This window comes from Hippoglossus stenolepis, chromosome 24, assembly GCF_022539355.2.
Source record: "Hippoglossus stenolepis isolate QCI-W04-F060 chromosome 24, HSTE1.2, whole genome shotgun sequence".
NCBI classification, from domain to species: domain Eukaryota; kingdom Metazoa; phylum Chordata; class Actinopteri; order Pleuronectiformes; family Pleuronectidae; genus Hippoglossus; species Hippoglossus stenolepis.
In genome coordinates, this window is record NC_061506.1 from 603528 (window position 1) to 618066 (window position 14539).

A 14539-nucleotide genomic window follows, 5' to 3' on the forward strand; every position below is an offset into this window, starting at 1 on the left:
TCAATTAAAGAATAATATTATAAATTATATTAAATGTATTTGGTTTCTCAGGTTTAACGTGTATTTCTAATGAAAACAGGGATTTAAAAAAACCTTTGTTCTCTATTTATGTTGAATTGTTGACAATTCTCACAAACTGGAATAAAACAGATCCGTGATCGATGGGTCTTTTCTTTTATTATCAAATGAAATGTGGTCTCACACACACACACCAACACAAACACACACAGCGTCCGTTCAAACCACAGGCGTCACAAACACAACAGGAAGTGATTGAAACAGAAGAATCCCTTTGATTATAAATTACACTGGTGTTCGTCAGGGAGTGGACGATAAAGTTTCATACAAACGGAGTGTCGCTAGCATCAGGAATGTGAGAAAAGACAGAAACGGAGAAAAACGCAAACAGTTTGGCTTCTGACGGACGAGAGAAGAAGGTGAAGAAGAACTAAACGACAGGAAACAGGTTAAGGCACAAATCTCTTTCATCGACATCATCAGAATCGGTTTTCCTCCGTCGACCTGCATCGAGGTTCTACAAACTGGTTTCCACGTGGAAAACAAACGGTTTCCTGGGACTTTACGTTCTTTGATTGTTGGTTTCTGCAGGAAAAATACACATCGTGGCCAAAAGTATGTGGACACGTCTCCTGTCACCCGGCCGAACAGAAACGGTCAAACCTCTGAATGAAGACTAAACGCTCTCTGGTGATTGGCTCTGTGTTAACGTGACGCCGGCCTCGTGCACACAGCTGCTCCTCAAACAGACGTTTCCCAGGAGGAAGCTTCGACCTCGAAACCTCAGGGACCAACCGGACTGTGAGAAAACTGGAGAGAAATGCGTCCGCATACTTTTGGCCCATTTGACTAGTCGACGAAAGAGGAAGCAGCAACTTCACATCAGACGTGACAGAGGAAGTGAGAATCCTCCGGTGGAAAGTGAAACGTGAACTCGTCACTGGCGCTTTGTTTAGTTTGGATTTTACACATTTGGAGAAAAATAGATTTTGATGTAGTAAAAATAAAGCAGCAGACGAGCATCCAGAGATTTAGAGTCGACACTTTATCGACGTGGAGCCGCTGCTCGGTGCAGGTGGGACCGTTTGGCACTTTGTCTCCTGGAGGTTAAAGGATGCAGCAGCGCTTCTTCTTCTTCTTGCCGCTCGGCCCGTTCTTGTCTTTGCTCTCCGACATTTTCTTCTTGCGAACCTCCCGCATGAGGTCAAAGAAAACCTGAGAGGAGAAGAGGAGGAGAGGAGGAGAAGAGAGGAGTTAACTGAGAGGAAGAGAGGACAGTTTCCCTGAAGGCACGAGGAGAAGACGAGTTCCAACACGTCAGACATGTTTCAGTACAAAGCTGCAGTGAGGAAGAGGAGGAGAAGAAGAAGAGTCACAGCCTCCAGGTCTGATCCTCGTCTTTTCAGACTCTGGAGGAATTTAATAAAAGAGGTTTTATCATCATGAGCCTGTGAATGTTTGAGTTGAAACTTGTTTTAGTTAAAAACGAGTTGATGCTCAGGTCAAAGTGTGAAACAGATTCAAGAGTTTGAGAAGAATCAAAACAGATGAATAATAATAATGATGTCACACTGTCGTCACCTTGTCCACGTTGGCTCTCGTCTTCGCCGACGTCTCCACGTACTGCACCCCCCACTCGCCGGCCTTCGCCGTGGCCTCGTCGGCAGAAACCTGGCGCCGCTCCTCCAGGTCCGACTTGTTCCCCACCAGGAGCAGCGGGATGGCCTCCTCCTCCTTCACCCGCAGGATCTGCTCCCTGACACACACACACACACACTTCCTGTTTACATCACGTGACCAGTGGAGGTGAGCGTGTGACACGAAGAGGTCACGTGACAGACCTGAACTCAGACGTGGCGGTGAAGGACTCGTGCTCCGTGATGGAGAACAGCAGCAGGAAACCCTCTCCGCTGCGGAAGTAGTTGTCTCTGATGGCGGCGTAGTCCTCCTGCCCCGCCGTGTCCAGGATGTCGATCTGAACGTCCTCGCCGTCCAGCACCACCTTCTTCCTGTAGCTGTCGGCCTTCGTGGGCTCGTAGTCCTCGACAAACTGAGACCAGAAGAAGAAACCTTAACGTGGATCGACACGTAGCGAGCGGCGTCTAGGAGAAAGGGGCGGAGCTGGAGTCTCACCTCGTCGTACATGAACTGCAGGGTGAGGGCGGACTTTCCAACGCCGCCGCTGCCCACCATGATCACCTTGTGGAGAACCAGGGACGTCTGGTTCTTGTTCTTCCCAGAGGCCATGATTCTGGTCTACGCTGGTCCAGCAGCTCACAACTCACACTGACAACTGAGGACCAGAGACCAGGAGGAACCAGGAGGAACCAGAGGAGACCAGGAGGAACCAGGAGGAACCAGGAGGAACCAGAGGAGACCAGGAGGAACCAGAGGAGACCAGGAGGAACCAGGAGGAACGAGAAGAGGATTAAAGACGAACAATATACAAACACGAGCAGTTTAATCACACACACACATCCATGATTGTGATATACTAATACTAGGATATGAAATACTACGACAGAACATTGTTTTAAATATTGATATGAACATACTGACTTACCTTCAAACTCTCAAACTGTTAAACACAAGCCTGGAAACACAAACAGGGAATTTATGAGTCAGGTCAAAGAACAGAGATTAATTATTTACTGTGTAACACAAGACAGTATAGATATAAATATGTGTTATTAATATAGATATCTAACGTGTAGAGGTGCTGTCTGCGGCCCCTGAGAGCTGTGATAAGGGCCCGGGTACAAACACACAATGTGCAACACTTGACTGTGACCTTTCACTGCTCTGGGTCACAACAAGGACACACACATGAACCTGAGAATTACCTGATGTCCTCAAACACATCACATGAGACATCACTGTGAGTGACACACACACACACACACACACACACACACACACACACACACACACACACACACACACACACACACACACACACACACACACACACACACACACACACACACACACACACACACACACACACACACACACACACACACACACACAGATTAATGACGTCACACAGTTTAAACACATGACGTCACTGAGTAACAGTTTTCTCTCCAGACTTCCACGGTTCCCGCCCTCTGTGCGAGCTCCGCCTCTGATAGGAGGACGCCTCGGGCAGGCCTCGCTGTGATTGGCCGCCGGGTCCGTCGCTCGGCTAGCTGTTAGCTCTTTAGCTAGCAGCGGCAGTTGGACGCTCCTCTCCGCCTGTACCGTGAAAAGAGCGCGAGCCGCGGAGGACGGGGACCGGAGAGACACGGAGGGACACGGAGAGACACGGAGAGACACTGACCCGCTGACGTGTTCGCGCTGCGGCCTCAGAGGAGCCGGAACAATCCTCCATAAAGAGACGAAGCGTTAAAGTTAGAGTTCAAACTGCTGCCCCACCCGGAGACACGCAGATCGTCTGGGACACGGAGAGGAGCCACGCGGAGGCTCGGCCCGTTAACCACCGGTCAACCGCTCACACCGCACGGGAAAAAGCGTCGGAGTGAGACCTCGCACTGCGCAGCCTCCTCTCAGGGCGAGCCAGATAACGTTAACAGGAAGTGATGTCACGGAATTCCTCTTTTTATCTGGGCTGTCGTTTAACAACGGTCTTTATTTATTTACCATTTATTCATAGATACAGTTAATAAAATACATTTGTTAAAACGGATTCATTTAATTCATTAATTTACACATGTATTTACTTATTTTTTATTTATGGATTATAATTTTAAAACTATATTTATTTAAAACCGTAATATTTATAGATACATTTAATTAAATAAATGTATTAAAACTGATTTACTTGTGGTTTATTTACAGATTTAAAAAAAAGATTTAAATCATAATTATTTGCTGTATTTATAATGTATTTACAGATTCATTTATATTAAACTTCAAATTTCACATTTGCAGCAAAAAGCCAGATGAAATTCAAATATAAAAACAAATGCATCTCCGCTGAAAGACTGAAAACATGAAAACATTATATGAATAAATAATTACGCCAACGTGAGAAAACAATCATGTATACACAAATGTATAAATTAAGATTAAAAAAGGGACTGAAATGTGGTTAAAAGCAACATAAACATGTCAACAAGTTAAGAGGAAGAAAACACAAGATGAATTCAGGAGGTTAAATTTACACCAAATCTGTAAAAATCTCTCAACACAAGTTAAAGTTCAGTGAATTAAAAACATAGTAGAACTTATTTAGTGTCACAACAACATATGGATCAATCCGAGTTCTTGTGATTCCTGTATCTGGACTCAAGGTGGCGCTGTGTCATCACTTTGTCCAGTGCTGATCTCAGCTTCGACAATGAAAACAAATTCTCACCTTTAACTTCCCTGACTTTACTTTTTAAAGGTCAAGATTTCAAGTTTAAAGTGTTTAATATCTTTGTGTCAGTAACAAATAAAATAAATAACCTGAGCTTGTAAAGATTCGGCCTCAGCGACTGTGACTCAGAAACAACACGTGTTATTAATCTGTGGAGTCGGAACAAGTCAAATCAGACAAACGGGTCGTGTGAGGGGAGACAACAGACTCGACCTGTTCCGAGTCCTCGTGTGGTTTTGTCTTATGATAATCAGCAGCTCAGAGGTCAGAGGTCGAGCCTGCTGCTGCCGCTCAGCCTCTCCACTGGAGCTCATTGGTTTTGAACGTTTCACTAACAAATGCTGTGGACCACTGACTTCCTGTGTGTGTCTGTGTGTGTGTGTGTTTATCACTGATGCTTTAAGAACACAAAGATTAAAATTAGGAGACAAGAGTTTGTGTCTCCTGATAAATATATAAACATTCAGAACAAGAAGTCTGCAGACGACACGTGTTCAGGAATCATGCTCAAGTGTCCACATACTTGTGGCCACATGCTCCGTCTGCAGTAACTCACACAGGATTACATGAATTTTAAGAATGATCATAATGAATAAAGGGACTTTATTTAGGTTTGAAGCCTCAGAGTTTGGACACATGTTTATCATTATGAGATATTTGGGTTTATTGTGCAAACAGAATAAGAATGAAAGAGATTTAGGAGGTTGGACAGTTTCATTTTGAGCCAAGCTGCAGTAAATGTGCTGTTAAGTGTCAGGTACATGAAGTAACATCTCATATTACAGTATTACACTGACTCCTTTACAAAACACTGATATATAATCAACTGTAGGATTAGGATACAGATTAAAATATTCCACTTTATATAAATCAATTAGGCTAAAGGTAGAAATAATAGAGTTAAGAGTTCTGACCTGATATGATCCTTCAGTGATAATCTGAACTTCTCCACATTAAACCTGTTTCTCATTTAGGAGAAGATTCTTCTCAGAGCTGCTGCTGAGTGATGATGTGTCAGGAGTTTAACTTCTGACAACTCGTAATATTTCATTATGAACTTCTCCAAATAAAATACATCTTTATAGAGAAACATACTTTTCAGACTAACATGAGTGTTTTGTTTGACTTGAATCTGAAAACATGAAACTTTTATTTACAGGGAAACTGATCTGAGTAATTATAGTATTTTAGTTTAATACAGAGAAACTGATGATGAAGTAATAATCTGAATAAACTGTAACTGTTTTCTCTTCTTTGATAAAATACTTGTTGGAGCTCCTGTTGTTGTAATGGATCTTTGTAATATTACTTGTTATAATCTAAGATGTAACTCTTCTGTCTTCAGGATCATAATCCAGATTATAATCTGGATTAATTTCAGAATAACTCCGAGATCCCTCCTGGGGGAGTGCGCGGAGCCCCGCCCCCCCCCTGATTGGCCGCGCCCACCTGAGGTTGACCCCTGATATAAAGCGGAGGCGCGCGAGGAGGCTGCAGAGTCTCCGTCAGGATGGAAGCTCTGCTCCGTGCGCTCTCTGGCACCGGCTCACCTCCTCCTCCTCATCTTCCTCACTGCGCACCGGCACCCCGGCAGAGCGGGAGTCCCACTCAGCTCCGGTTGGACTGAATCCCAGAGGATGAAGATGATGGTGATGATGATGATGAGCTCCTCGTGTCTGTGGATCAGAAAGTGATGGATTGAAGTTGGAACATGTTCCAGGTGGATTCTAGTCTCGGTTTGTGGAGAACGTTGCTGTCTGGAGACTTTGAGCTGGTTCGTGTTTGAGCTGCTGCGTCGTGCGTGAGGCTGCTGCTGCTCCCGCGTCCAGAGGAGTGAGAGGAGGAAGAGGAGTGAGAGGAGGAAGAGGAGTGAGGCTGACAAGGACCAGAGACACTGGTGGAACGATGTGAGAGAAGGTTCCGTGCTCCCACTTCTTCCCTGGATGAAACTAGGTGCCGTCATCCCAGTGCGTGAGAGCCGAGCGCAGCGCCGTGACGCGCGGACACATCTCCTACCTGCTCCCAGCTGATCGCAGGATTCTAAGTGCAACTCGAGAGGGAAACGCAGATTCTTCTCCTCCTCGAACAGAAAATGAGTAGCTGTCTCTTCAGACTACTCCTCGTGGCTTGCGTCCTCCCCCCCCGCTGCACCGCTGCGCCCGGCACCGAGGCGGAGGCGCACGCGGCGTCCCGGGATACCTGCGCGTCCTGCGGCATCGCTCAGCCCGAGGACCCGGAGTCGGGCCGGGTGAACGTGGACTTCCTGGAGGCGGTGAAGAGGCACATCCTGAGCCGGCTGCAGATGCGGGACAGGCCCAACATCACGCACCCGCTGCCCAAGGCGGCCATGGTGACGGCGCTGCGGAAGCTGCACGCCGGGAAGCTGCGGGAGGACGGGAGGGTGGAGATCCCCAACCTGGACGGACACCCCATGAGCAACGAGGTGCTGGAGGAGAACTCCGAGATCATCAGCTTCGCAGAGAAAGGTTCGTGAAGGAGAAGGAAGCACAACTCAAAACTACAACCACAAAGTTCCACATGATCAAGAACACACATTCCAGCTAAATGAAGTCAATCTAGTCACATGAGAAACTGTTTTAAATCATCAAACTGAGAATCAAACTCTTCTGCAACAGGAAGAGAAGATTCACAGGAATTAAAACCTCTTTTGCATTTTGTTTGTTAAAGATTAGAAACTAAATCTGCTTCAAGAGAAACTTCCCCTTGATTCTAAACTCAGATTTAACATCAGACCGAATCAGAACAACAGGTTCTAACACACATTTGTCTTCATTAGTGTGTCTGTGATGTTTGATGTTGCTGGTGAATCAGGGACACACAGTGAACTCCAGCTCTGAGTGTGTGTGTGTGTGTGTGTGAATGAGAGACAGCCTGATGTTGACCAGATGTTGATGCAGGGGCCTGAAAACCCGCCAAAATAAGAGGCGAGAGCATGTGTAGCTGCTACCTGCTTTGTTTAGAGCCGCTCCAGGTTTGTTATGGTGCTGGGATCAGTGATCAGTGAGGAAAGGGGATTGAACCCAGATGTTCCGGCTCTGTTCTCTGACTCCATGTCTATTAAACGCTTCATTGAGCTTCATGATGGTTCCGTAGTTTAACTTTGTCCCTGATGAGACGAGTTGTGCAGTAAAAGGATTTAAAGGTTCAGTCGTGTGGTGCTGATGTTGAATCTGTGTTCTCACTCTGACTCATGAAAGCAGGTTTCTATATTTGGAATCAGGAGGTTTTCATGAGGAGAGACGAAGCTAAAACTTATTAAATTTAAATTACACTTTAATTCAAGCTGGCTCTGCTGCCTTCATGTGCTCGAGAGAGAATCCGACATGTGGGACTCCTGGCTCTTTCCCCAGTGTTGTGTTCACTTCCCCCCAACACACAGCCCCACACCAACACAAAGTCGGGTGGCTCTGCCCGGTGTCGCCGGAGGTTCGCTCCCTGCTGGGAGCCTTTTAGTTTCCCATGTTTCTCTCTGTGGCTGCTGTGTTGCAGACCTTCCACCTCGGCGGCGTGCGTTTGCCAGTTGGCTGCGTTGCCGGCGCTGAGCGGCTGCCAGTGGGGACATGGCGGGGCGTCAAGGCTCAGAGGAACAATTTACTCAGGGGAGGCTGAAAGGAGCAGGGCTGAAAATGATCAACGACGCCACCTGCTCCGCCCACGTGCGTCCGTCCGCTCGCTCTGAGGCGACGGCGCTCCACGGAAACATCTGCTTTCCACATCCGCCAATGGCTGCTCCTCTCTGAACCTGTGTGTTCATCATGTGTCATTTACATTGAGCTGTGGTGTTTGTGCGTCTGTCACGTCGCTGACTGTGTTATTAGTGTGTGTGTGTGTGTCCAGGACGGGGTTGTGTTGAATCAGTCCCCTCAGTATAAGGTCAGAGCTTTTGTGTGGGTCGTCGTGCAGCCTGAATGCAGATTGACGGCCTGAACTCTGCAGCCTCGCTCCCCCTTACAATTCACTGTGTGTGTGTGTGTGTGAGTGTGTGTGTGTGTGTGTGTTTGTGTGTGTGTGTGTTCCAGGCTCCATAAAGGTTAGGTTGTTGGGTTCAGTCAAAAACACGTCACAGTGTTGCTGAATTTCATGAACTTATTTGGAGAAAGTGGATTTGTGTTGTTTTTCTGACGCTGCAGGAACTCGTCAGTTCGGTTTCAGTAACGACAGTAAAACTGACTCCAGGTCTGTTCAGCAGCTTCATCAGCAGGTCTCAGGGTTTTGTCTCCTGAATGTTCAACATGTGAAGAGATCGTGTGTTAAAGCTGAAGTTTAGATTTATTACATTTTAATTAACTGCTTGAGAGCCGATGGATCTTTAAACCTCATTTTAAAAGGTTTAGTCAGAAGAGGAGTCAGAGGAGTCAGAGGAGTCAGAAGAGCAGTCAGAAGAGGAGTCAGAGGAGGAGTCAGAGTAGGAGTTAGGAGAGAGAGGAGGAGTCAGAGGAGTCAGAAGAGGAGTCAGAGTAGGAGTCAGAACAGGGAGTCAGGAGGAGTCAGCGTCTGCAGCAGCAGCCGAAGCTTTTCAACATGAAGCTTTCAGCCGAACTTGACTCTTTTCCTTCTCTATCAGATTTATTCATTTCCCTGGAAGTGACTCGCGTGTTTCACAACCTCGTCACTGATGCATCACAGTTTATTTATCACTAAACATTCACAGAGAGAAATCAAGACATAAATATTTGCTCGGTGTAAAGTCGAGCAGCTGCTGACTTTCTGTTGATCAGTTGCTATCGATGGCAGATAAACGTGGTGTTTGGTTATCTCACCGTCGTCACGTGAGGATCTGCTCCTGGTGGACGCTGCAGCTGGATGAACGAATCCCCTCTCAGACGTAACTCGGCTCCTCGACGCTCTCGGGCGCTTGTTTAGATCCACATCACGGCCCTTTGAGCCGTCGTGTTTGATCCCTGCAGTTTAGAGTCAGCCAGCAAGTGCAGGTTTTAGCAGCTTGATAGAAAAGGTGGTGACGGACGAGCACCACCCATGAAACGTGCACCTGCAGCTCCAGCTTTGTTTGCGTTGTGCAGCCACTTAACTGTATCGCTGTGGACCGGTATGCTGTAATCTGCAGGCCTGTCGGGCAGCAGCGTGTGATCTAACCTCCGAGCTGCTGAGTAACGGCTGGAGCTTAGCTCGTCTCGTGATGGATGAGGTAACGCATGCTGCGGCTCGCTGGGCTGCTTCTGAGCACTTCTCTGTTTGCTCCCTGAGAGCTTCCATCTCTTCCCGCTGAAAACCCTGCGGTGCGCAACTGCTCAGCCGTGAAGTTCATCCGCTGGCCGCTGGGTCCTCTTATGTGATTCTCACTAACTGTCAATCTCAATTCCTCCCAGTCGGCTTGGCTCAGAGTTCAGGAGGTTCAGACCTGATGAAGGACTCTAAGCTCCTTCGCCTGGCAGCTGCCAATCAGCTGCAGGACGTCACAATCAAAGTTTCAGGTTTCAAGATAAACAGCTGAGCGTGTTGCTTCAGTCCTGCTTCATCAAACCATCGACACACGAAGCAGCTCAGATAAAAACTTCTCTTTCTGATTTAGTTTCAGATTCTAATCTTTGTTCCGAGCAGCTGCTGGTTACCAAAATAAAAGCCTCTGATGGTTTGCAGTCGGTTGCAGATGCAGCATCTGAGAATGATCCTGTTTCTTTTGTTGCTGCGTCTCCTGCTGTGACCTGTGGACACAGTTAGGCTCCGAATCTGAATCTGAACCTTAGCGCTCGTTCTCCTGTCAGGTTCTGTGACGGAGGCCGAGTCCCACTTTGAGCTGTTGTTTTCAAAGTGTTGCACAACTATGAAAAGTTTGGTTCCTGTGTGGTTAACCCGTGGCTCTGCTGTGTTCTTCCTCCCCAGACGACCTGGTGATGTCCAAGTCCAGCCTGTTCTTCCTGATCTCCAGCGAGGGGAACCAGAACCTGTTTGTGACGCAGGCCACCCTCTGGCTCTACTTCAAGCTGCTGCCGGCTCCGGGGGAGGTGCGTGCGCGGCGGAAGGTGACGGTGAAGGTGTACTACCAGGAGCCGGGCCTCAGCAGCAAGTGGAACCTGGTGGAGAAGCGGGTGGAGCTGAAGCGCAGCGGCTGGCACACCTTCGTGCTGACCGACGCCGTGCGGCTGGTGTTCGAGAAGGGCGACCGCCGGCAGAACCTGGACGTGCGCTGCGAGGGCTGCGAGGCGGAGGGCGTTAACCCCGCCCTGATCAACCACAACGACGAGTCCCACCGGCCCTTCCTGGTGGTGCAGGCGCGGCAAGCCAACAACAAACACCGGATCCGCAAGAGGGGGCTGGAGTGCGACGGCAGCAGCAACCTGTGCTGCCGCCAGCAGTTCTACATCGACTTCCGGCTCATTGGCTGGAACGACTGGATCATTGCGCCGTCAGGCTACTTTGGGAACTACTGCGAGGGGAACTGTCCCGCCTACATGGCCGGCGTCCCCAACTCTGCGTCGTCCTTTCACACGGCGGTGGTGAACCAGTACCGCATGAGGGGGATGAGCCCGGGCTCCATGAACTCCTGCTGCATTCCCACCAAGCTCAGCACGATGTCCATGCTCTACTTCGACGACGAGTACAACATCGTGAAGCGGGACGTTCCCAACATGATCGTGGAGGAGTGCGGCTGCGCCTGAGCGCCGCTAACTCCCGTTTATTTAAGGTGGAACTGAAGAACTCGACTGTAAACGATTCACGATATGACAACAGAAGATGAATATAGAAACAGAATATTTATGGACGACGGAAAAAACATGAGCACACACAACCTCATCCACACATATCCACACACCCTCATGTATGCCTGCACAAAAACAACTTGTATATATATTTATGTTTGTTGATATATTTTTGTTATATTCTCTGGTGGAAACGATTCCGTCTCCTTCAAAGGGACGCGAGCAGTTTCCAAATCGCTAAAAATCCACTTTGGACAAACAATCAGCGTCTGAAGTTCTTCGTTAAATCTTCGATAGCGAGGATCTGCTTTGTTTCACGACCTTCTCGCCTTTACCAAGCTGTCAGCCTCCATGTTAGAGTAGCAGCCGCCAGTCAACGTAAAGGTGTCGGGAGCCTTACGCCAGTGAGCGAACACTCGGGACGAGCACTGACGACGTCTTCACCAACGTACAGCACTTCTGTTTTCTGATTCACAAACTGTTCCACCATTAAATGGCTTCAAGCACAACGTTCAGACGAGACTGTTCAACGAGGTCTCTGTCGAAAATCAATCCTCCAAACGTACGACTACAGGCAGACGTGAACGTACGATGTATGAGAACGTTTATTCTCTCAGCCACGTAGTGTCAATAAAGATGGACGACGCGTCTTCACTTCCTCCTAACATTCAGAAGTGAAGCCGAAATGTCTTGAATACGACGGCGGCCATCTTGCCCCAATGACGTTAGAGTCAGAGCAGTAGTATCGAGGTCCCGCCCCTACATTTTTATATCATCAATTAACGAAACCATGTTTGACGAACATTAATTTAACGTCTACTTTGATTTGGTCCGTGTCCCATCTGCTAACATGGAGGTTTATGAGCTACACTGCAGCCAGCCACCAGGGGGCGATACAGATGATTCGGCTTCACTTCTGGGAGCTGTCATGTCGTCCATCTTTCTTTACAAACCTAAATGTGACACCACCCGTCCACTCTGAACAAACGCTCCTCTGACGGTGGAATGACTTCACATGGTCTGGATGTCTAAAGCCCCCGAGGGCCGGGGGTTCGATTCCCTCCAGTCGCCCCCCCCCCACATCTGTCATTTCAGTCAGTGAAAGTGAAAAGTTGCCATATTGCTGGGTTTAGTGACGGTGCAGCTTGGCACTTCCCCGACGCACTCTTCGATAGCACTTAGCAGATTGAGATGCCTTTAACGAGCCCTACGTGGCGCCGCCGCCCACGGCCCTTCACAACAAGAAACAAGTGCCGCATGAGCTATGCAATGTATAGGATGAACACGGACGAGCTGCAGTGACAAACTATCACCAATACTTGAAACGTACGAGTGGCGAGCAGGTTTGAACCCGGAGGAGGAGGAGGAGGAAGAGGAGGAGGAGGAGGAGATGATAAATGATGAAACAAACAAGTACGTCAGGATGTAACGACTCAATTCTGATTCAATTTAAAAAATGTTAAAACAGAAAAATACTTCTTCTCATACATAGTTTTACTAACATTAAATATAAAATCCTTCGATATTTAACCAAGAAAAAACTGATTGACCGAAACTTCATTAAATCAAAAATCTATTGGCTGTTAAAAATATTTAAAATGATATAAACCTTTATGAAAAGAGGTGAAACGTGGACATTGTTTTGTTCATCGTAGAAAACAAGAATAAATCCGTTTCCCACATTCTGATGAGAATTAAAGGAGTCCATTAAAATGATTGATTTTTAAATTGTTAAAAACTGCAGTAAATTAGATTTATTCTCTTCTTCTGTCAGAGTTTTAGTGTCGTGGTGAAATGAAAAGTCTGACGAGTAGAAAGAGGCTAAGAGCCGTCAGTGTGATGGTTGGTCCCCGTGGACTTCCTGTCAGAGGCGTTTGGCACCGTAACACACTTAGAGACATACTGAGACACTAAGACACACTTAGAGACACACTGAGACACTTAGAGACACTAAGAGACACACGAGACATACTGAGACACTTAGAGACACTAAGAGACACACTGAGACACAGTGAGACACACTGAGACACTTAGAGACACACTGAGACACACTCTCCAGCCTCAGTCACTCCAGCCTCTCCAGGTGAAACTCCTCCTCCAGCGTCCTGCTCTCGCTCGCCACTCCGATCTGTCGCTGGTTCTTCAGAGCGAACGGTTGTTAGAATATTTGCACTGAGGACGTGTGTGACTAGTAAGAATAAAAATAAATAGAAACTGCCATTGAATAATGATAAAAAAAAAAAAAGTATTTTTATAGAAGCAAAAATTGAGCTCTGTTCAAATGTATTATACGGAATCATGAACCAAAGAGGCCACGAGGTTTAGCTGTTGTTGTAAATGACTTTGTTCAGAGGCCTAAACACTGTATCAGGGTATAATCTCAATCCATAATCTGCTTCTTTTCTATTTTCTACCTTCACATGGAATATTTCATATTTTTTCATCAAATGACCTTCTTCTTCTTCTTGTTAGCGCTTGTTCCAGAACGTTGAGGGTGAAGCTCGCGCCATCTGATCCCTGTACAGTCGATGTAACATACGAATACGCTTTTGAAATATTCTGTTCTTTGTTATTGTTGGAAAATAAATTTCTTATTACCAAACGTACGGACGTGTTGTTGTGTCGTGACTTGGGGACGGAACCTGCAGAAAGACGGCCGGGCGTCACGGCAGCGTAGTTAACGTTCAGCGGCGCTCTGGAAACCGCAGGGAGCCGTCACCTCTGGTGGTTTGTGGGCGGCTGATCCACACGTGTCGACACATTTCTACTTGTCCTGATTCCACCGGGAGACGTACCACAGCCACAGAAACTCCCTGCTCCTCATTATCCGAGGCCACAGGCTCTTTCCCAACTGATTGCACATCGTCTGGTGTCATATTCCAGAGACGAGAAGAATTTATCACCGGAGCTGCGCTCAGCCCCGAGCTGCTCGCTGGTGATCCTGAGACGTGGTGAAGACTCGTGTGTTTATGAGCCGACGCTGCCAAACGTTTAACTGCTCAACGATCCACACAGGAATAAGATCTAAACGCTTAGATGACAAAATAATCACAGGCGGTAAAAACTGATTTATGATTTGAAGCAGCTTCAATCCTGACGAACAAGGATTCACTTTATCATATTTCACTCTGGTGGGTTCAAGATAATTAAAATAAAAAGTAGTCTAATGTTAGAAATAATCCAAAACATAAACACCTGATTAAAGAATAAACAAACATTTAATTTGTTTGCTTTTTGAATCTATTTGAGGGAATTGTTTGAGTAGTTCATTTTTATAATGTAAAAGTAAAATAAGATTCGTGAACATGAAGCAATAAATTGTTGGAAAATACATTTCTCTCAACATGACGTGTTCACGAGGCAAAAACCTTTGTGTGAATGTTTACACCAAACTTGGAGAGACTTGTAACCTTGACCTTTGACCTCCAACATCAAATCAGTTCCTCTCTGAGTCCGAGTGAATGTTTGTGTCAAATCA

The 14539-nt window shown here is 46.9% G+C and overlaps 2 protein-coding genes across 2 annotated transcripts; one reads left to right on the forward strand and one right to left on the reverse strand.

Annotated features, from left to right (window-relative positions):
• Window positions 1–158: 158 nt before the first annotated feature.
• LOC118103551 (ras-related protein ralB-B) lies at window positions 159–3541 on the reverse strand. The gene is made up of 6 exons (XM_035150627.2): window positions 3341–3541; window positions 2582–2611; window positions 2152–2311; window positions 1860–2068; window positions 1600–1774; window positions 159–1233 (listed from the first exon to the last, which is right to left on the reverse strand). Exons 3-6 carry the CDS (start codon window positions 2263–2265, stop codon window positions 1126–1128), a joined length of 606 nt encoding a protein of 201 aa, XP_035006518.1. The 5' UTR covers window positions 2266–2311; window positions 2582–2611; window positions 3341–3541; the 3' UTR covers window positions 159–1125.
• Window positions 3542–5875: 2334 nt separating this feature from the next.
• On the forward strand, window positions 5876–13667 carry LOC118103647 (inhibin beta B chain). Its single transcript, XM_035150789.2, has 2 exons — window positions 5876–6867; window positions 10244–13667. Exons 1-2 carry the CDS (start codon window positions 6474–6476, stop codon window positions 11017–11019), a joined length of 1170 nt encoding a protein of 389 aa, XP_035006680.1. The 5' UTR covers window positions 5876–6473; the 3' UTR covers window positions 11020–13667.
• The last annotated feature ends 872 nt before the right edge of the window (window positions 13668–14539 follow it).

Excerpts from the sequence above, each read along its gene's own strand:
- LOC118103647 (XM_035150789.2), top strand. The coding sequence starts at position 6,474 with ATGAGTAGCTGTCTCTTCAGACTACTCCTCGTGGCTTGCGTCCTCCCC. Across the intron at positions 6,868-10,243 it reads CATCAGCTTCGCAGAGAAAG|ACGACCTGGTGATGTCCAAG; the intron begins GTTCGTGAAGGA and ends CTTCCTCCCCAG.
- LOC118103551 (XM_035150627.2), bottom strand. The coding sequence starts at position 2,265 with ATGGCCTCTGGGAAGAACAAGAACCAGACGTCCCTGGTTCTCCACAAG. Across the intron at positions 2,069-2,151 it reads TGCAGTTCATGTACGACGAG|TTTGTCGAGGACTACGAGCC; the intron begins GTGAGACTCCAG and ends TTCTGGTCTCAG. Across the intron at positions 1,234-1,599 it reads CGAGAGCCAACGTGGACAAG|GTTTTCTTTGACCTCATGCG; the intron begins GTGACGACAGTG and ends TTCTCCTCTCAG.